At 40.6% G+C, this 16671-nt stretch overlaps 1 protein-coding gene across 1 annotated transcript in view; it reads left to right on the top strand.

The window, feature by feature from the left end:
- The window catches only part of LOC127649290 (pappalysin-2-like), a 116111-nt gene that overhangs the window by 31815 nt on the left and 67625 nt on the right, over positions 1-16671 (top strand). Inside the window, exons 5-8 of the mRNA XM_052134334.1 lie at positions 178-370; positions 739-860; positions 8681-8863; positions 15653-15956. Coding sequence (XP_051990294.1) covers positions 178-370; positions 739-860; positions 8681-8863; positions 15653-15956 — 802 coding nt within the window. The remainder of the gene's footprint in view (positions 1-177; positions 371-738; positions 861-8680; positions 8864-15652; positions 15957-16671) is intronic.

The following is a 16671-nucleotide window of genomic DNA, read 5'->3' as shown; positions in this document are numbered from 1 at the left end:
ATTTAAAGAGATAGTTCACCCAAAAATTTAAATTCAGTCATCATTTACTCTCTCTTTTGTAGCAGACTTTGAAATAACCTTAATATTCTGATAATGCTTATGATGAGGATGAAATTACATATGAGAATATACCAATGGATATGTGAAATATAAAACATTTGAACCCTTTTCTTGCAGATGATGACTGTACAAACCATTTTACACCAAATCAAGTAGCTAGGATGCACTGTTATGTTGACTTGGTCTACAAAAACTGGGTTCATGGCAGAAAGCCCACCCCCATTCCTCTTGCGCCAATGGTGGTTGGTCAAGATGCAGATTCTGTCTCAATTAATTGGCTCCATCCAGTCAGTGGGCCACTTGGCCACAGGTAAAGTAAGGAGTGTACATATAACAGACAAAATGGAAATAAATGTTTAACAATAATAGTTATAATTTATGTGTATGGTGAAGTGTTTTGTTTTCGATGTTAAAATTGGAAGGAGTTTGGGTGGGACTATTTGTTTTCCGGGCCAATGGCAAAAGGAGTGTTCATGAAACATTTTTTAAAATTATTTCTGAAATTCTGTTTGTTGACTCCAGTGACAAAGAAATAGCAAACTTCAATGTGATTTTTTTTTTTACATTTTCAAAAACTGTTCAAATGATTAAAAGCTGAGAGAAACAAAGTAACTGTAGTATTTTGCATATGTCCCTGTCTTTAAGCAATTTTTGACGCTATTCTCTGTGTATCTGTAGTGAGGGTGATGTGAGCTGCCAGCTCTGTGATGAGAATGGTGCATTCCATCAATACGCCTTTGAAGCCACGTCACCACATGCCTGTGATTCCACTGGATACTGGACACCAGAGGAAGCAGTGGGTTAGTGCTAAATCATTCTTTATTATCTATATCTCTAAATGTATGTTTCAGTGGCCAAAGCATTAGAACACTAGTCTTTCTACAGTACATTAGTTTTTATTAGGGCTGTCATTTTTTAATAGAATGAATTACATGATATGCCAATTAATCAATTGAAATAATCACATATAATATTTGCTGAGAAATGCCCTCATAATACAATAATTAAATATATAGTGATTAAATAATGAAAGTTTTATTTAAATAATTCAAAATATAAAATGCTGTATATTATAAATAGAATAATTCAGATAATTAAAATGCATTACATTATTGTGGCAGATGAGTAGCATTGATAAGACAATAAAAAAGTGGCTTCAGAAGGTAATAGGACATTGTAGTTTATTTCTATATAAATGAACATGAGCTCAACTGACTCTTGGGGCTAAAATGGGGCTCTCCGCCGGCCCAGAAGGACCACGGAGAGATCCCACGAGGGAATGAGGCATGGCCTAGGAGGATTCAGCCTCCTCGTGTCTCTAAGGAACCTGATGATCAGGTTGTGCCTCCCGAGGGACCTGTCCACCACGTTGTGGTGCGCCACTATAGTTTAGCTCATCGCCCAGTTAGTCTAAAATGCCTAAAAGCCTAAAACACTAAAGTGCCCCAAACCACTCTTAAACCATAAAATAGACCAGATCAGGCTGGGAGACTAACTAGGACCAGCAAACCAGTTTAGTCTGGTTAAATATTATTATTTAAAAAAAATGTTTAACACTGTCCAGTGGCCAGACATGGAGATTCCAGAGGTCTGTTCGTGGGTGCCAGATGGTGTCATGTCCCTAGAGAGGAGGTCCTCCCTTAGGGGAACTTGGAAGGGAGGGGTCATGAGGTGCGTGAGCTCCGAGAACCAAGCCTGGGTGGGCCAGTGGGGCCTTTTCCTCATCCTCCCTGACCTTGAACGAAGTCTGTGCAAGCAAGCTCACTGGGGGAAACGCATACTTGCGCAGCCCCCGGGGCCAGCTGTGTGCCAGTACGTCTGTGCCGAGGGGAGCCTTGGCCAGGGAGTACCAGAGTGGGCAGTGGGAGGATTCCTGGGAAGCAAACAGGTCTACCTGTGCTGAATCAACACCAAATCAGCTGGACGCCCTTGGGGGTGGAGTCTCCACTCTCCATTAACCCGCCAAGTTAAACTTAACCTGCCGAGACAGCACATCCGCTGTGCGGTCGAGGTCACCCGGGATGTAAGTGGCCTGCAATGACTTCAGTTGCTGCTGAATCCAGAGGAGGAGACAGCGGGTGAGTTGCAGCATGCAACACGAGCGTAAGCCGCATTGGCTGTTTATATATGCTACCATCACATTGTTGTCCATCTGGACCAGAGAAAAGAGATGCCCCCAACCGGGGAGAGCTTGCTCTTTTACCAGTTGACCTGAATCCCCAACTGGATGAGGTGCCTGTGCACCAGGTCCCTGTGTGCACAACAGGTCTTTAGAGTGAGCTAGAATCAGCCCGTCGTCGAGATAATTGAGGATGCGAATGCCCACTTCCCTTAGCAGAGCAAGGCTGCCTCTGCAGCTTCCGTAATGATGCGAGGCGACAGGGACAGACCGAAGGGGGGGACATTGTACTGATACCCCAGCTCCTCAAAGGCGAACCGCAGAAGAGGTCTGTGCCGAGGTAAAACTGAGATGTGGAAGTACGTGTCCTTCAGGTTTATTGCCGCAAACCAATCTTAATGCGGAATGCATGACAGAATGCGTTTCTGCATCAGCATCTTGAGTCTGTGCAAGGCCTGGTTCAGCACTCGCAATCGCATCACATGTGGCAAAATCAAATTCAAAGGAAACAAAATATTCTCCTCCTGGCCCTCACCGGGGGATGGAGTGGTGTGTCCACAACCTCCAAGCTTACAGCGGGTCTCCTTGTCCTTGGGTCGTCCTGGGGCTCCAAGCAATGGATCTTGAGAATGGGGTGCTAGCTCCGTTTTGGCATCAGACTGGGCATCAGCTTTCTGTGGGGGGCTCTACGCCGAGGCCAGGCAGTCAGCTCGGGCTGCAGTCGAGCCGATGTCGTCACTGCAGGGGATTCCACTCAAGCCCAATGCTCGCGGAAGCCCGGTAAAGCATGGCCACCAGCTCCGCGTCGGCCTCAGACTGGGCAACTACGAGTCCTCCAAGTCCGACTGGATCAGCCCACTCTCCGAGTTCATCCTGCTCTTGAGCTGCCTTCTCATCCCAGAACTCGACCAGGGATAATGAGCATACTGGGGAATGAGATGTCCATGGGGGATTGCCCGGTAGAACCATTCCCATTGTGGTCCCCAAATCACCCCCAGCACTAACCAACGCAGCCTTGTACCTGTAGGTAGAAGGACCAGGGTGGGGAGTGGCTGGAGTGGCCTTCCCCTATACGGAGGAAAGCTGCGACCACAACGTAGCCATGGTCACGCTCTCGCAGTGAGAGTATGAGCCATCCATGAACACTGTCTCAGTGTGGCTGTAGCACAGACAAGTGAGGCAGCGAATGTTGCCGTCAGAGGTGGAGAGGTAACAACCAAAACATCTAAATGTACACAGATGGATAGGCATCTTTAAAAAGACACTCTCCGTCAGTGCCACTCTTTTAGAGGAAAATATACTCTTTTATTATTAGAATATATACTCTCTTTTAGCTGTCGAAGCGCAAAGGGGCATTCTGTATATTTATGCATGCACAAGGGGGAGAAACAGCTGAAATGCCCGTATATCCAACAGCATATTTGAAAAGAGAATTGAAAAATACCTTTATTAAAACACAGTATTTTCAATCACACAAAGAAATTTCCCAAAAAACGAACCAAATATTAAACAAACAGACAAACCTTCCTAATAAACTTTATTCTACACACACAGACACACAAATATAAATCACCATCATCATTAACTGTACATAAAAGTTAATTTATCCCCCACATATCTATGAACACTTGTACACACTTCATCAACTTATAATAGGCATGCTCCATACTAAGCCGAGCTGCTACCAGTCCCTTGACTAGAACCTGTCCTAGCAATTTGTTATTTCTAGATTTTCAGATTGCATTCCAGTTTTGCTGTACCAGACAGAAAATTCAGTAAAATCAACAAATTTTTCCTGCTTACTGAATGTTTTGGACCATAAATAAATGTGTCAAAAGAGAAAGCTTCACCAATTCCAAACCATTTCAAACCATTGAAATAGAAAAAAAGAAAAGATAATTTAACCAGGAACACTTTACAAACTAAGATGCTTTTTCAACCTAAAGCGCTTTCTCTCACTAAGCTCATCAACTCCAACATTCCTCTGATAAAAAATAACAGACTCAACAAATTTGTCTATATCAGGAAAGAAGTATTTTATGTTAATCTGTTTACCATAAATTTAATCCAGAAAACTGTTTAGATTTCCTCTAAACTATACAATGAGTCTTTGATAGATCCTCCTGAAAAATCAGCTTGAAATTAACTGAGTACAGTTACCTGTTCACTCTCGTTTTCTGCATATCGCGGCGCCATTTTGGGGTCCGTTCTGTATAACTCATTTAAGCTTATTGCGGCCCATTTTGCAGCCAACCCACAAGACTCGTCGGTTCTCCCGATTGCCAGTCCTTCCCTGATCGGCCCCAAAGTGCCTCGGCCCACTGGGAAAATGCCCGGTATGCCAGACCTGGTCAGGATTAACAGCACTCACCTCAACAGATGGAACAACGTCATCTCGAGCGGCCTAAGCAGAGTCTTCAATGTTTTCTACAGCATCAAAACCTGATTCTGCCGCACTTTCTGCACCTGTTCTCTTGTTCGTACATGCAAGACGCTTGTGTCTGAAATCTCCACATACGACCTTCCCTCATGCTTCACACGAAAATTGATATGCAATGTATTGTCATTTGATTCCAAAATCATAAAAACTTGCCTCCTGAAAGACACAACGTGTCTCAAGGAAGGATGTTTACAGCCAAGTGAGAAAAGGACTAACAACCTTCCCGAATCATGCTAGTTCACGCTGCATAACCTCATTGGATACAAAAGGCGGAACATTTGAAATCATAACTTTTGTGGATGGTGCGTAAAGCAGAGAAAGTTAAACAAAATCATCATTTATAACCAGACCACTCACTATTAAATGACTGACTAGATTTTGTTCATTAAAAAAAAAAAAACACAACAGCCTTATTCATACGTGACGTGTATAAAATGTTTTCATGACCAATCTGATACACAGCTGTGACAAGCACATCCTCCACTGTGGTATTGTCTTCAGGAACACACCTGAAACCATTACGAAGTGATAATGTTGGCATCTCAGCAAAAGACGCCATCCTACCACACAAACCCCCAAAACAACGCTCTTTTAAATGTACACTTTCCAGATCATAATATTTTTTGAGAAAAGAGAAAGAAAAAAGAAAAGATAAAAGTTTAGAAACTCTCACCACACAACCGCTCTCACCACCACCACTCCTCTCACCTGATTCCCAGCATGCAACAGAGAGCGCGAGAGAGAGAGAGAGAGAGAGAGAGAGAGAGAGAGAGAGAGAGAGAGAAAGAGACACACGCAGCAGTCTTGTGTGTGTGTTTTGTATTCTGCTGGAAAGCAATTTTATGTTGTGTTTTGTTCATTTGTATAAAAGTTTACGTTGACTGCTAAGCTGGTTACTGCCTCCTCCTTACCATCGTGTGAATCCATTACATGCTGAACTGAGGTTTTAAATTGACAGTTCTATTTTTATATGCATAATTATACCACCATGTCATGAATTTAAGATGTTGACTCTGATGTAAATGTTGTTGAAACTTGTGCTTGATCCCTAACACACCACTCATGAATAATCAACTACATATAAAACAATACATGCTCTTTGATAAATTAGGATTTTAGTCTGGTTTCTATCTCTCCAAGCTTGTGTATTCATATTCAGGTGGATTGGTCAGTTTCCTGTGGGCCAGGTGCATGCAAATACTGTGTAGTTTGGAAAAATTTGGGAATAAATCATTACATTTTATTTGCCAGGATACAGAACCCTCTTTTTGCCATCAATGAATAAAAAAGACCCTTTCTCAGGTTAAAGATTTGGTAATATTGGGTGGCATTCAGAACTGGGCCGTCATAAAATGCAATGTGTATCCTGCGCAGCTTTTCAACTTTATTCTTGATGTAACAGATGTTGCTGATTATTCTAATCAGGAATCTCTTAGCATCTGGGCTGCCCACTCATTGATGTGTCATGGATAAGATTTTGCTTTGAAAATTTCACCCAAAATGTGGAAATGTGGGAATCCTCCACTGATATGGAGTCATTTTCATAAAGCACAGCATCATGAGAGGTCAAACAGAGAATCATCCATTTAGGTGGTAGTGGAGAGTGATTCTTGGCTTGGGTTCTTGTTTTGAGAATCAGATTGATGAGAAATAAAGCATTACATTTGCAAATACAAAATTATATCTCTAAAAAAAAAAGATCTTGAGATATTAATGATGAATGAGATTTACTACTATTGGATAAGGTTGGTAATAAATTACATCAACCTATTTTTGTTTTTGTTTTATTTTTAAAAATATGATAAAGTGTGTGATGACTGCCTAATGTGAATTATTTTGTCAGTCAGTTAATCACGTCAGAAAGACTTTAAGAGCAATTTGACAACACTGATTGTGTAATAAGAATTAATGCTTGCAATAGTACAGAAGTGAATCATTTCATATCTTAATTAGTCCAGGCCAATTCAATAAAAACAAATCATAGTTAGATCTTTGTATCTCTCATTTTGTAGCACTTGCCCTCTCATTGCCTGTACTGTAGCCTTAGTAAGTGCTTTAAGGCAGCTTTTTTGAGAAATAGGGGTTAAGCCAGGGATAGCAGAGACCTGGTTAAGGTTGCTGAAAGAAGGAAGGATGACATGCTCACAGATCTTGCCGCATTGCTTCTCCCTACGGGAGCATTATACCACATCTGATAAAGTCATTAATTCTACCCTGTGTGGAGGCCCTAGCTCTGTTTATCTGACCAATTGAGTTTTGTGGTTTGCCTTGGCCTGCTGCTGTTTACCCTGCACACATCCACACATGTGAGGCCATGCTGGGTGCAAAGGAGCACTCCCTGACTCAAGGCTGCTGTCTGTCCATCTGTCTCTCTCTACCTTAATGTCTGCTACAGAGCTAAAAGTACAGTCTAATCTATCATTGCAAAGCATTTTGGAGGAAGACCTGCTGGAAGAACCAGCTTAGACCAGCCTATACTGCTTTTCTGGTTTCCTATCCTGTTCAGGCCTGTCTGTTTGCTGGTGTGACTGGGGTACCAGGAGGATGACCACTTAAACCAACTAAGCACCAGCATGGCCAGACTGGGAAACTAGCTAGACAATCTTTTACCAGTTTCCCAAGCTAGGTGACCAGCTATACCATATTAAACCAGCTTTGCCAGGCATGGTGACAAGCTAGGCCATCTTAAATCAGCAAAGACCAGCACGTTAAATCATATGATATCTTAATTAGCACAGGTCAGCACAACCATGGCCAGACTGGGAGACCAGCTGGACCAGCATAAACCAGCTAAGACCAGCAGAGAGAATCATTTGATATCTAAATTAACACAGGCCTGCACCAGCCTGGTGAGACTGGGTGACTAGCTAGACTAGCTTAAACCAGCTTTGCCAGGCTGTGAGACCTGCTAGAACAGCTTTAAATAGCTTAGACCAGCCCAGTGAATCATTTGATATCTAAAGAAGCATAGGCCAGTGCCAGCATGGCCCAAATTGGAGACCAGCTAAACCATCTTAAACCATCTTTGCCAGGCTGGATGACCAGCAAGACCAGCTTAAACTAGCTACAGTAAGATCAGCATGGTGAATATTTTGATATCTAAATTAGCACAGGCCAGCACCACCATGGCCAGACTGGGACATCAGCTAAACCAGCATAAACCACCCAAGACCAGCACAGTAAACAAATTGATATCAAAATAAGCATAGGCTAACTCAATGACAACAAATCATACTTAGATTTTTGAAACCTACATCTTGTTGAGCTTGCCTTCTTATTCTAGACCTCATTATATTATTATGATTTTAAAGCTGCTTAAGCCTGTTTTTCTTATTTTTTTTTCTTTCTTTTTTTTAAGCTGCATTTAAAAGGGAGGACTATTATATGGCCTTTTAGTAAGATTTGCTAGTTTCTCTTGTGTTAATGCACAGCCTGTTTTTAACAGTGCCGACCTGAGGGCAAGCACTTCAAAAATTGTGTCCAGACTCCAGAGGCACTTGCGTGATTTCCTTCAGTGTCTTGCTCCTGTTCTTCAGGCCACCGAGGACATAAACTCTTAGTTTAATAAATTATTTTGTGAGCGCTCTCTGTCCCAATTAAGGCACCAGTCTGTCTCTCTTGCCAAGTTGCACCTGGGTATTATGGCCGATTAAGGTCTGGGGAAATGTGCTACCCATCCATTGCCAAGACATGTGGTTTTTCCCAGACTCTCTCTCTCTCTGTTTCTCCATTTACTCACTCTGCCTCCCACCCTCTCTCTCTTTTTTTCCACAAAATTGTCATAACAAGATTCAAGGAAATTCAAGAGATTAAACTGTTGTTTGTAACAAGCACACATAATGAGTGTGCACATAAAATGTTGAAGTGTAGTGTGCCCACTATTTTGTCAGGTTCTTGAAAGCATTGCTATGGAAATGGCTAGTTTTAGGGTTAATATGCCAGTTTTATTACAATGAATTATCTCATCCTTCCAGGTGTATGCCCCATTTTCTTAGCATTTGACGGAGAGTTACAGTATTTTCTTTCAGCTTTTGATGGTGTTTGCCTGTGTGTTTTTGAAGGGGCCCCTGATGTGTACCAGCCCTGTGAGCCTAGTATGCAATCCTGGAGTCCTGAGGTCAACCTCTATGAAGCCAACATGACCACACCATGCCCCCAGACCGAAGGCTGTTTGCTGGAATTACGCTTCCTTCACCCTGTTCTTCCTGACAGCTTAACCGTATGGGTCACCTACACCTCAGCCAGTGAGTAGTATCTGAACATATCCACCTTTTTCCTGATCGTGGAAGTGTTCCATGATTTATAATGGACACATGTTTTCATTTTCCGGTCTCCAGTGTTTTCACTCACATCGGCGTATGTTATTAGAGGATAAGGTGATGTTTAGCATATTACATTTGTTAAATAAATACATAAATAAAAATAATTAAAAGCATGTGGCTTCATAGTGCTGATACTTAAGAGCAATGGTACTCAACAGGCGGCCCGCGGGCCACATCCGGCCAGCAAACCATTGTTTTGTGGCCCACTTGATGTTGTCATCACATAATTGAATGTGTATGAATTTTGAGGTGTCAATTATTACAGTAATTCTCAGTATTGATATGATGCTAAACCGCATAGTGGAAAAAATGGCAAACGAAAACAAATGTCAAATAAACGAAATCTGCAAACATATATCTGATTATAAGCCACTTTATATAACATGAGTGAGTGGTTGGTCTGCACACACGCTGATAACAGTTTTTAAGTCACTTTAAACATACATGTGCTGAGTCTCTCTTCCACTCCTGCTCGTAACTTGCATAGCACGAATCAACTGAGTGTCAGGTAAAAAACAAACTCAACAGATATATATGCTTGTCTCGAACAGTAATAACGGGAAAAAAGTGTAATCCTGCAATAAAGGAGTTGAGCTCTTTTGGAGCTAGTATTGGATATAAATGTCTTGAGGGCACTGTATCTCTGGTGTGTGTGTGTGTGTGTGTGTGTGTGAGAGAGAGAGAGAGTTTTTGTGGTTTACAAGGATATTTGTTTTTAGGTTAAACACTAGTAATTACAAGGGTACTATGCTATAAATGTGGTTTATGTGGACATCCCTAGTGTTCCTGTATTACAAACTGCTTAAAAAGCACACTTTTTTTCATTAATTTTTTTATGTAAAAATGCCCAAAGGTTTCTGTGATGGTTAGGTTTAGGGGTAGGTGTAGAGTTGGGGGATAGAATATAGTTTGTACAGTATAAAAAAACATTATGTTTATGAAAGTCCTTGTAATGTTAGGAATATGTGTGTGTGTGTGTGTGTGTGTGTGTGTGTGTGTGTGTGTGTGTGTGTGTGTGTGTGTGTGTCATGACAATCTTTGATAGTGACAACAGAACAAATCATTACCTTTCTATATACAGCAAATATTTTTGAAATTTTTTAAAATGTATATTTTAATTGTATATTGACTTTTTTTTTAGAGCTGTGCATTTGCAGTATTTGGTCTACTGGTAAAAGGGTGGATATTTTAAAGCAAACAAACAAAAAAACATATTGGCCTGTATATGGTCATTATAATAATAGTATATCATAGTTTAAATTTTTTTAAAGAAACACACTTTTGCAAGAATTTTGCTATACATCTATATGCAATGTTTTATTTTACTTGTGTTAATTACATATATACAACAGTTAGTTTCAGTCTTCAAATCTGATTGGACGATAGACGTTCCATGAGTACTGATGGTCTCACACCATCATCACTCTGACGCTTCACTGTGTGTATCGCTCTGCTTGTGTTCGTGCTGTTCTAATCTAAATTGTAAGAGCAGTGCAGATGTGTTAAAGAGCTACTGTATATGTGTCTCTTTACATGTAATTTTTTGACATTACGTACAGTATATTAGCCAGCAGGTGAATGTTTGTGTTTAATATGAGCCAGTTATGTGACGCGAAGTGTGTCAGCTTCAGACAGTGTTTACATACAACAGCACTATGTGATCTCTTGTATTATTACTACACTACTAAAGCTAGGAAATAGCTTTAAATGGCTTTAAATGAACAACTTCTAGCATTAGCATTATGGCTCATCACATCTGAGAGACACAACAGACTGATCTGAGAGACACAATGGACTGATTCATTACAAAAATCAAAGTGCACAAACTGTTGAAAATGGCAGAGGAGACTGCGGTTTCTATAGTGAATGACTAGCGCCCCAACTACCGCGATATAGGGAGAAATACCCCTATTTTTCCACTGAGAAAGTTGATCTTCAGAAAGCTGACAGCATATCTGCTTGGGAGTGGCAAGAGGTCATAGAACACACTCATCTCTCTCTCTCTCTCTCTCTCTCTCTCTCTCTCTCTCTCTCACACACACATCCATCCTTGTATATCCAATAACATGGTAGAAACAGCACAAGCCGTGATACTATTTCTGAAGTGACATTTTTAAATTACTAATGAAGGCTTGAATGCATCATTTGTTTTGAACCAGCAAAGGCAGATTCTAATACGTCACATAAGAATGTAGTTCCATGCACAAATGCATTTTTGTGACCATACTCATCCCTAATTTAAAAAAAATTTACTTGTTCATTGATATTGTATATAAGCAATATCAAAATATCACATGGCCCTACATAGCACTCTTGCTCATGTGATATTGCTTAAGTATACATGATGTATTAAATAGCATATAGCATATTCTGCTCACCTTATTAATATAAAAAGTAATTAAAATTCCATTTAAATTTACGCATTTGGCAGACGCTTTTATCCAAAGCGACTTACAGAGCCCTTATTACAGGGACAATCCCCCTTGAGTAACCTGGAGTTAAGTGCCTTGCTCAAGGACTCAATGGTGGTGGCTGTAGGTTTGAACCAGTGTCCTTCTGATTAACAGATTACCAGTTACGTGCTTAGACCACTACACCACCACCACCAGACTGAAATTCTAAAAAGACTGCAGCCCTTGAGGCTATAGGAATCCTGCATTCTGGCCCCTGGCTTTTCAAAGTTGAGTACCCCTTCTTTAGATAGTCATGATGACCGTTTTTTGAAAGTGCCAAACTTGTCAAAGATTAAGTAGTGGGTGGATGATGTGAAGCAATAAACCAATGTTAGTAAAGTTAATATCATTAACTACACTGAGTTGTTATGACAGCCAGCAACTGCACAAGTTGAGCCTGAACTAATTTTTACTCCAACTAACACTTAAAATGGCTTTTGTTCTCTGTCAGTAACAATCCTACTGGTAGTTTCTAATGGAGACCAGAAACAAAAAACAGTCCAGCACACTTACTGATGAAACCTTAGTTTCCAAAATGGTGGAATGAGGCGATGCATCTGTAGCTGACGCTGTGGGAGCTCATCCTAGTGGTAATGACCTTGAAACCCTATACCATCACGCCAATTTGTTTGAATGGTGAAGCTTGGCGCTTTGCCCTATGCATGCGTCATCGTGGGCATGTAAGTCACAGCCCAGTGCCACACCACCATTATTTTATGACTATAGGAAGGAGAGCACATCTTTCAGTCCTGAAGGTCCCTGATATGTATGAGTACTGCCAAAGTGAGTAGCAGCACAGTCTTTAAATAGATTACGTGGAGGCTTACTGCCTCTAGTGGCTCTAACAGGGAACCTGTTAGCTTGTTTCACACCCTGGTAGCAGAGCAAAAGGTTTTCAGCTGTCTTGAACCACACAAAATTAACTGAAAAGGGGGCATTTGCTAACTGAAAAGCCCTGCTTCCAAATGCCCTTTCTGGAAGGAATATCATCTACGCTGGGAAAAACGTAGGGTCCTTACCTCAGCTGGAAAACCAGTCGGCAAAAGTTGCCATTTTAAGGCATAAAGTTGCGTCATTGAGGGTGCCTTGGCCTGTAGTATCTGGCTGAGAATGTCAGATCAGGCCTTGAGCTTGCGAGAGCTGATCCATCCTTAAAATAAGTTTCCAGGGGGGTAATCTGTAAACAGCACTGCCACCGGGAACCTCTGGCAGTATCATCATTTCTAACTAGTATTACTGTTTCCTTGTCTTCCCATATCTTGCATAATACTTGATGTAGCTAGCGGACTGGGGGAAGCTTGATGAAGCTATCGGACCTCACTATGTGTCTTGCATGCCTGCAGTTCTTTGGAAAAAACAAAAGGCTTGTCCCGTACCGTACAGCAGAGGACAAAATGCTGTTGAGGCAAGGGGGTCACCTTACAAACTGAAGTATGTTACTGTGTTGAACTGTACTCAGTTCCGACCTGGAGACCACTGCCACATATCCACGCAGCTGGTCAAAGGACCCAGGAACTTGTGTGTAGCTGCCTGTCGCTGAACGCAACCCACTGTCTGGTGACAGTTGCTCAGCACAACCAAGAAAGTTAAGCTGGATTTTCTTTTTGCTCACTTTTGTGAAGTTATGAGGTCTGTCAGTTGTACTGGGGCATGGCAGACTTATGGCACATGTCAATGACAAATACTGGAATAGTGTTCTCTTTCCTGGCCTTCAACAACAGGAAAAGCGAGAGCGCTGTTTTTGGAATGCAGAAGAAACAGCTCAACATGGTCTATCCAGCATGCATACCTCGTGCATACGCAATGAGGTCTAAAGTTGGTGTTATGGCATGGCAGTCTTCTGGCACACCACCAAGAACAGTAAAAACAAGCATTGAAGTGACCTGTCACGGCACCAACTCGTTCCAGTCTCTCAACAGCAGGGAAACTGAGAGGGCTGTCAACAACTGTAAAAACAGGGAGAAACCATCCTGTATTCACACACTCGTTCCCAGCTCACAATGGCTGGAAAGCTAGAATTTAGGCTGCCCTAGGAGGATATCACAGCATCAGCTACTGACGCAGCTTCGAAGTTACCGACATGACTGTGTGGCAAAGCATAGCTCCAATCCATCATTAAGTTTGCTGATTATACGACGGTGGTAGGTGTGATCTCTGGCAATGATGAAACAGCCTACAGAGAGGAGGTGCACACTCTGACACACTAGTGTCAGAAGCACAACCCCTCCCTCAACTTCAGCAAGACCAAGGAGCTTGTGGTGGACTTCAGGAGAAAAGACCACAGCCCCATCACCATCAATGGAGCACCGGTGGAGAGAGTCAGCAGCTTCAAGTTCCTCGGTGTCCATATCACTGAGGAAATCACATGGTCTGTCCACACTATAGCCATTGTGAAGAAGGCTCACCAGTGCCTCTTCTTCCTGAGATGGCTCAGGAAGTTTGGAATGAACCACCACATTCTCACACGGTTCTACAACAGTACTGTAGAGAGCATCCTGACTGGCTGCATCACCGCAGCACTGCCCTCAACTTCAAAGCCCTCCAAAGGGTAGTGCAAACTGCCAGACATATCATCGGAGATGAGCTTCCCTCCTTCTAGGATATATTTACTATTGTGTAAATATATTTTATATATATTTTATATTGTGTAAATCTGATGTTTATTGTAAATTGGTATATGTCTCATCACTGTCATAACTGCTATGTTGCTCCCAACTGCACCCAAGTCTTTCACCCACTGTTGAACTTGTGTATATGGTTGAGTGACAATAAAGGGATTTGATTTGATTTGATGAAGGAATTGTGAATATATGACAAAATCCTGAATTACTATTTGTTCTTTCAGTGCAGTTCAGGGCTCAACAATAAGGCAGTGTTGAGTCCAAGTCAAGGCCAAGACCAGAAGAACATTAAGTCTGTGTCAAGACCGAGACTAGTGAGGGTTAAATCCAAGTCAAGACTTAGACTAGAGAGGGTCAAGTCTGAGACAAGACTCATGTAGACCTATGCAACCTTAATGAATGTGTTAAATGTAGTGTTAACAGCTAAACTGACTCTAGGCTCATAAATCATATATACCTAATATTTTATTTGCTTAGGCTTACAGTATGTTGTTTTAAACAATATTATCAGTAAAGAATAAAAATGAAATAAATGACATCCCAGGTTAAGCAAATTTGTTACAATCATGTCATGTCAGTGTTCAAAAATGTAAGTTAAAAGCTAAAATGAAAGAGACAAGGTGCCTATGGGGCTTTGAAAGGTAATCCTTATTCCATGGAATTCATTTCCATTCGTTGTAAATCAAGTAAGAATTTCTGCTTTTCTCCACTTGCAGAATTGTATTTCAGGGTATGCAAAGTAACCTGGAAAAGTATTCTTTTTTCAAGTATTTGTATATTTTCTTTAGTATGTGTAGCATTCATGTAACTATTGGCTAAAACATTCCTAAAAGTCTTGAAGGTAGAACACAGGTGTCTTGAGATGTATTTTTAAGAGTTCTTTTAAACTTGACAAAAAACGCAAAAAATCATGGCGCTCCTGCGCGAGCACACTTTTACATAGGAAAACAGCATTAACGGTCACAAAAACGCATTTGGTGTGAATGCATTATTCACATGACACAGCATTAGTTAAAGTTTCTCAAAGTTACTTTTTAAAAAAGGAGCCTTTTGTTTCAAATTATTGTAGGTAAATATCCACTTCATCCAGTGCTCTGTTTGTTCTCCGTCTTCTTAAATATCCCGATACTGTTTTAGTGAGTGAGAAACAGCTGCAAATGATTCACTTATATAGCAGTCAGAACACATCAGACTAACCCGTTTTGGCCAATTCACTGAAAAGAACTCAAAATAATAATTAATTCATAAATTGTGCATCCCTAGTTCTGATTCATAGCCGGCAGATATTACATATCATATTGTCAGTCGCCCCCGCGACCCGACTTTGGATAAGCGGTTGAAGATGGATGGATGGATATTACTTATTACAAAGCAAACTTTCTTTCTGACACACAGCAAAATATGTTGACGATACATAAATAATTTTAATGGTTAAATAATTATTAGTGTGCTGGAATTAATTTTGCTACTGAAAATATTGGCAGGGCAAGTACATATCTGAACAACTATCCCGACTGGGCCAGCAGCAATAAAAATCCTTATTGTTAAGTGCTGTTAGATATGTTCATGCAATAAAATATCAAATTACTTTTTTTTTTAATTGATTAATGTTTTCTTTTTTTTTTATATTTCTATAGATATTAATCCAATTGCTAATATCGTGTTTATCCTGGAAAATGGCGAGTCGGTCCACACAGGCCCTCAGCATGCTTTCTGCGATATTCCTTTGACGCTACATGTACATACTAGTAAGAAGGTCAAGGCCATTAAAATCTCAACCTTTGACAAGAAGCTTGAGATTGACGCTGTCCTGCTGACCTCGCAGCCCCAGAATCCTCTCTGCTCCAACTGCCGTCCCCTTCTCTACAGAGTGCTCAGAGAACCACCAATAAGAGAGGACCAAAGTCCTGTTGTCGTCCGACAGCCCACATACACTGACAGGTAATAATATATGTCTGTTTGTAATTAACAATACTACTTAAAGATGATATTGTATGTGTTATTTTTTCAATGTTTAAGTACTTCGTTCTATCCCATTTTATTGTGAAAAGTGTAAACACTGTGACTGTGGTGATTTCTAAATATTGCTCCACTTGTGTGAGCATCCTGCCCAAACAGACACAGAAACACTGGCTCAATGTCTTGTGTTTGGGTTACGACTAACTATTTGTTAGAAAAATGGAAGACAGGGGGAGTGTATGAACAATCATTCAATTTAGTGTACCTTCTGGCACACAAAATACATTAACAATTAAAAGAAATATATATTTTAATTTTATTATGTAATTTTACATCTGAGAGGTGATGTATATTCTTTGAAAAAGTATCATTTAAAACATTTGATAGCAATGCCAGTAGTAAAATAATGAGTCTGTCATGTTTTATGCTATTTATGGCTGATTTATTTCTGGAAACACTATTCTGGGAGCACTATAAGTGTGTCTTTAAGTATAAATACTTAACATGTTGCATTTCTTAACCTGTCATCAAATTATATCTTTAGCACATCACTATTTAAAGTAGTATGCAATCATTTTTCTAAGCAATGCTTGAAAAAAATAAATAAACAAAATCAACCACCAAGACAATAAGAAGAATAACAATGTCAGTTTGATGTTGTCATTTAATTAGCCATTAATTTTACATGGAAAGTTTT

The sequence above is a fragment of the Xyrauchen texanus genome, chromosome 9 (genome assembly GCF_025860055.1).
Source record: "Xyrauchen texanus isolate HMW12.3.18 chromosome 9, RBS_HiC_50CHRs, whole genome shotgun sequence".
Lineage (NCBI taxonomy): Eukaryota > Metazoa > Chordata > Actinopteri > Cypriniformes > Catostomidae > Xyrauchen > Xyrauchen texanus.
The sequence above is the reverse complement of the archived record's forward strand: the minus strand, read 5'-3'. Positions and strand labels throughout refer to the sequence as shown.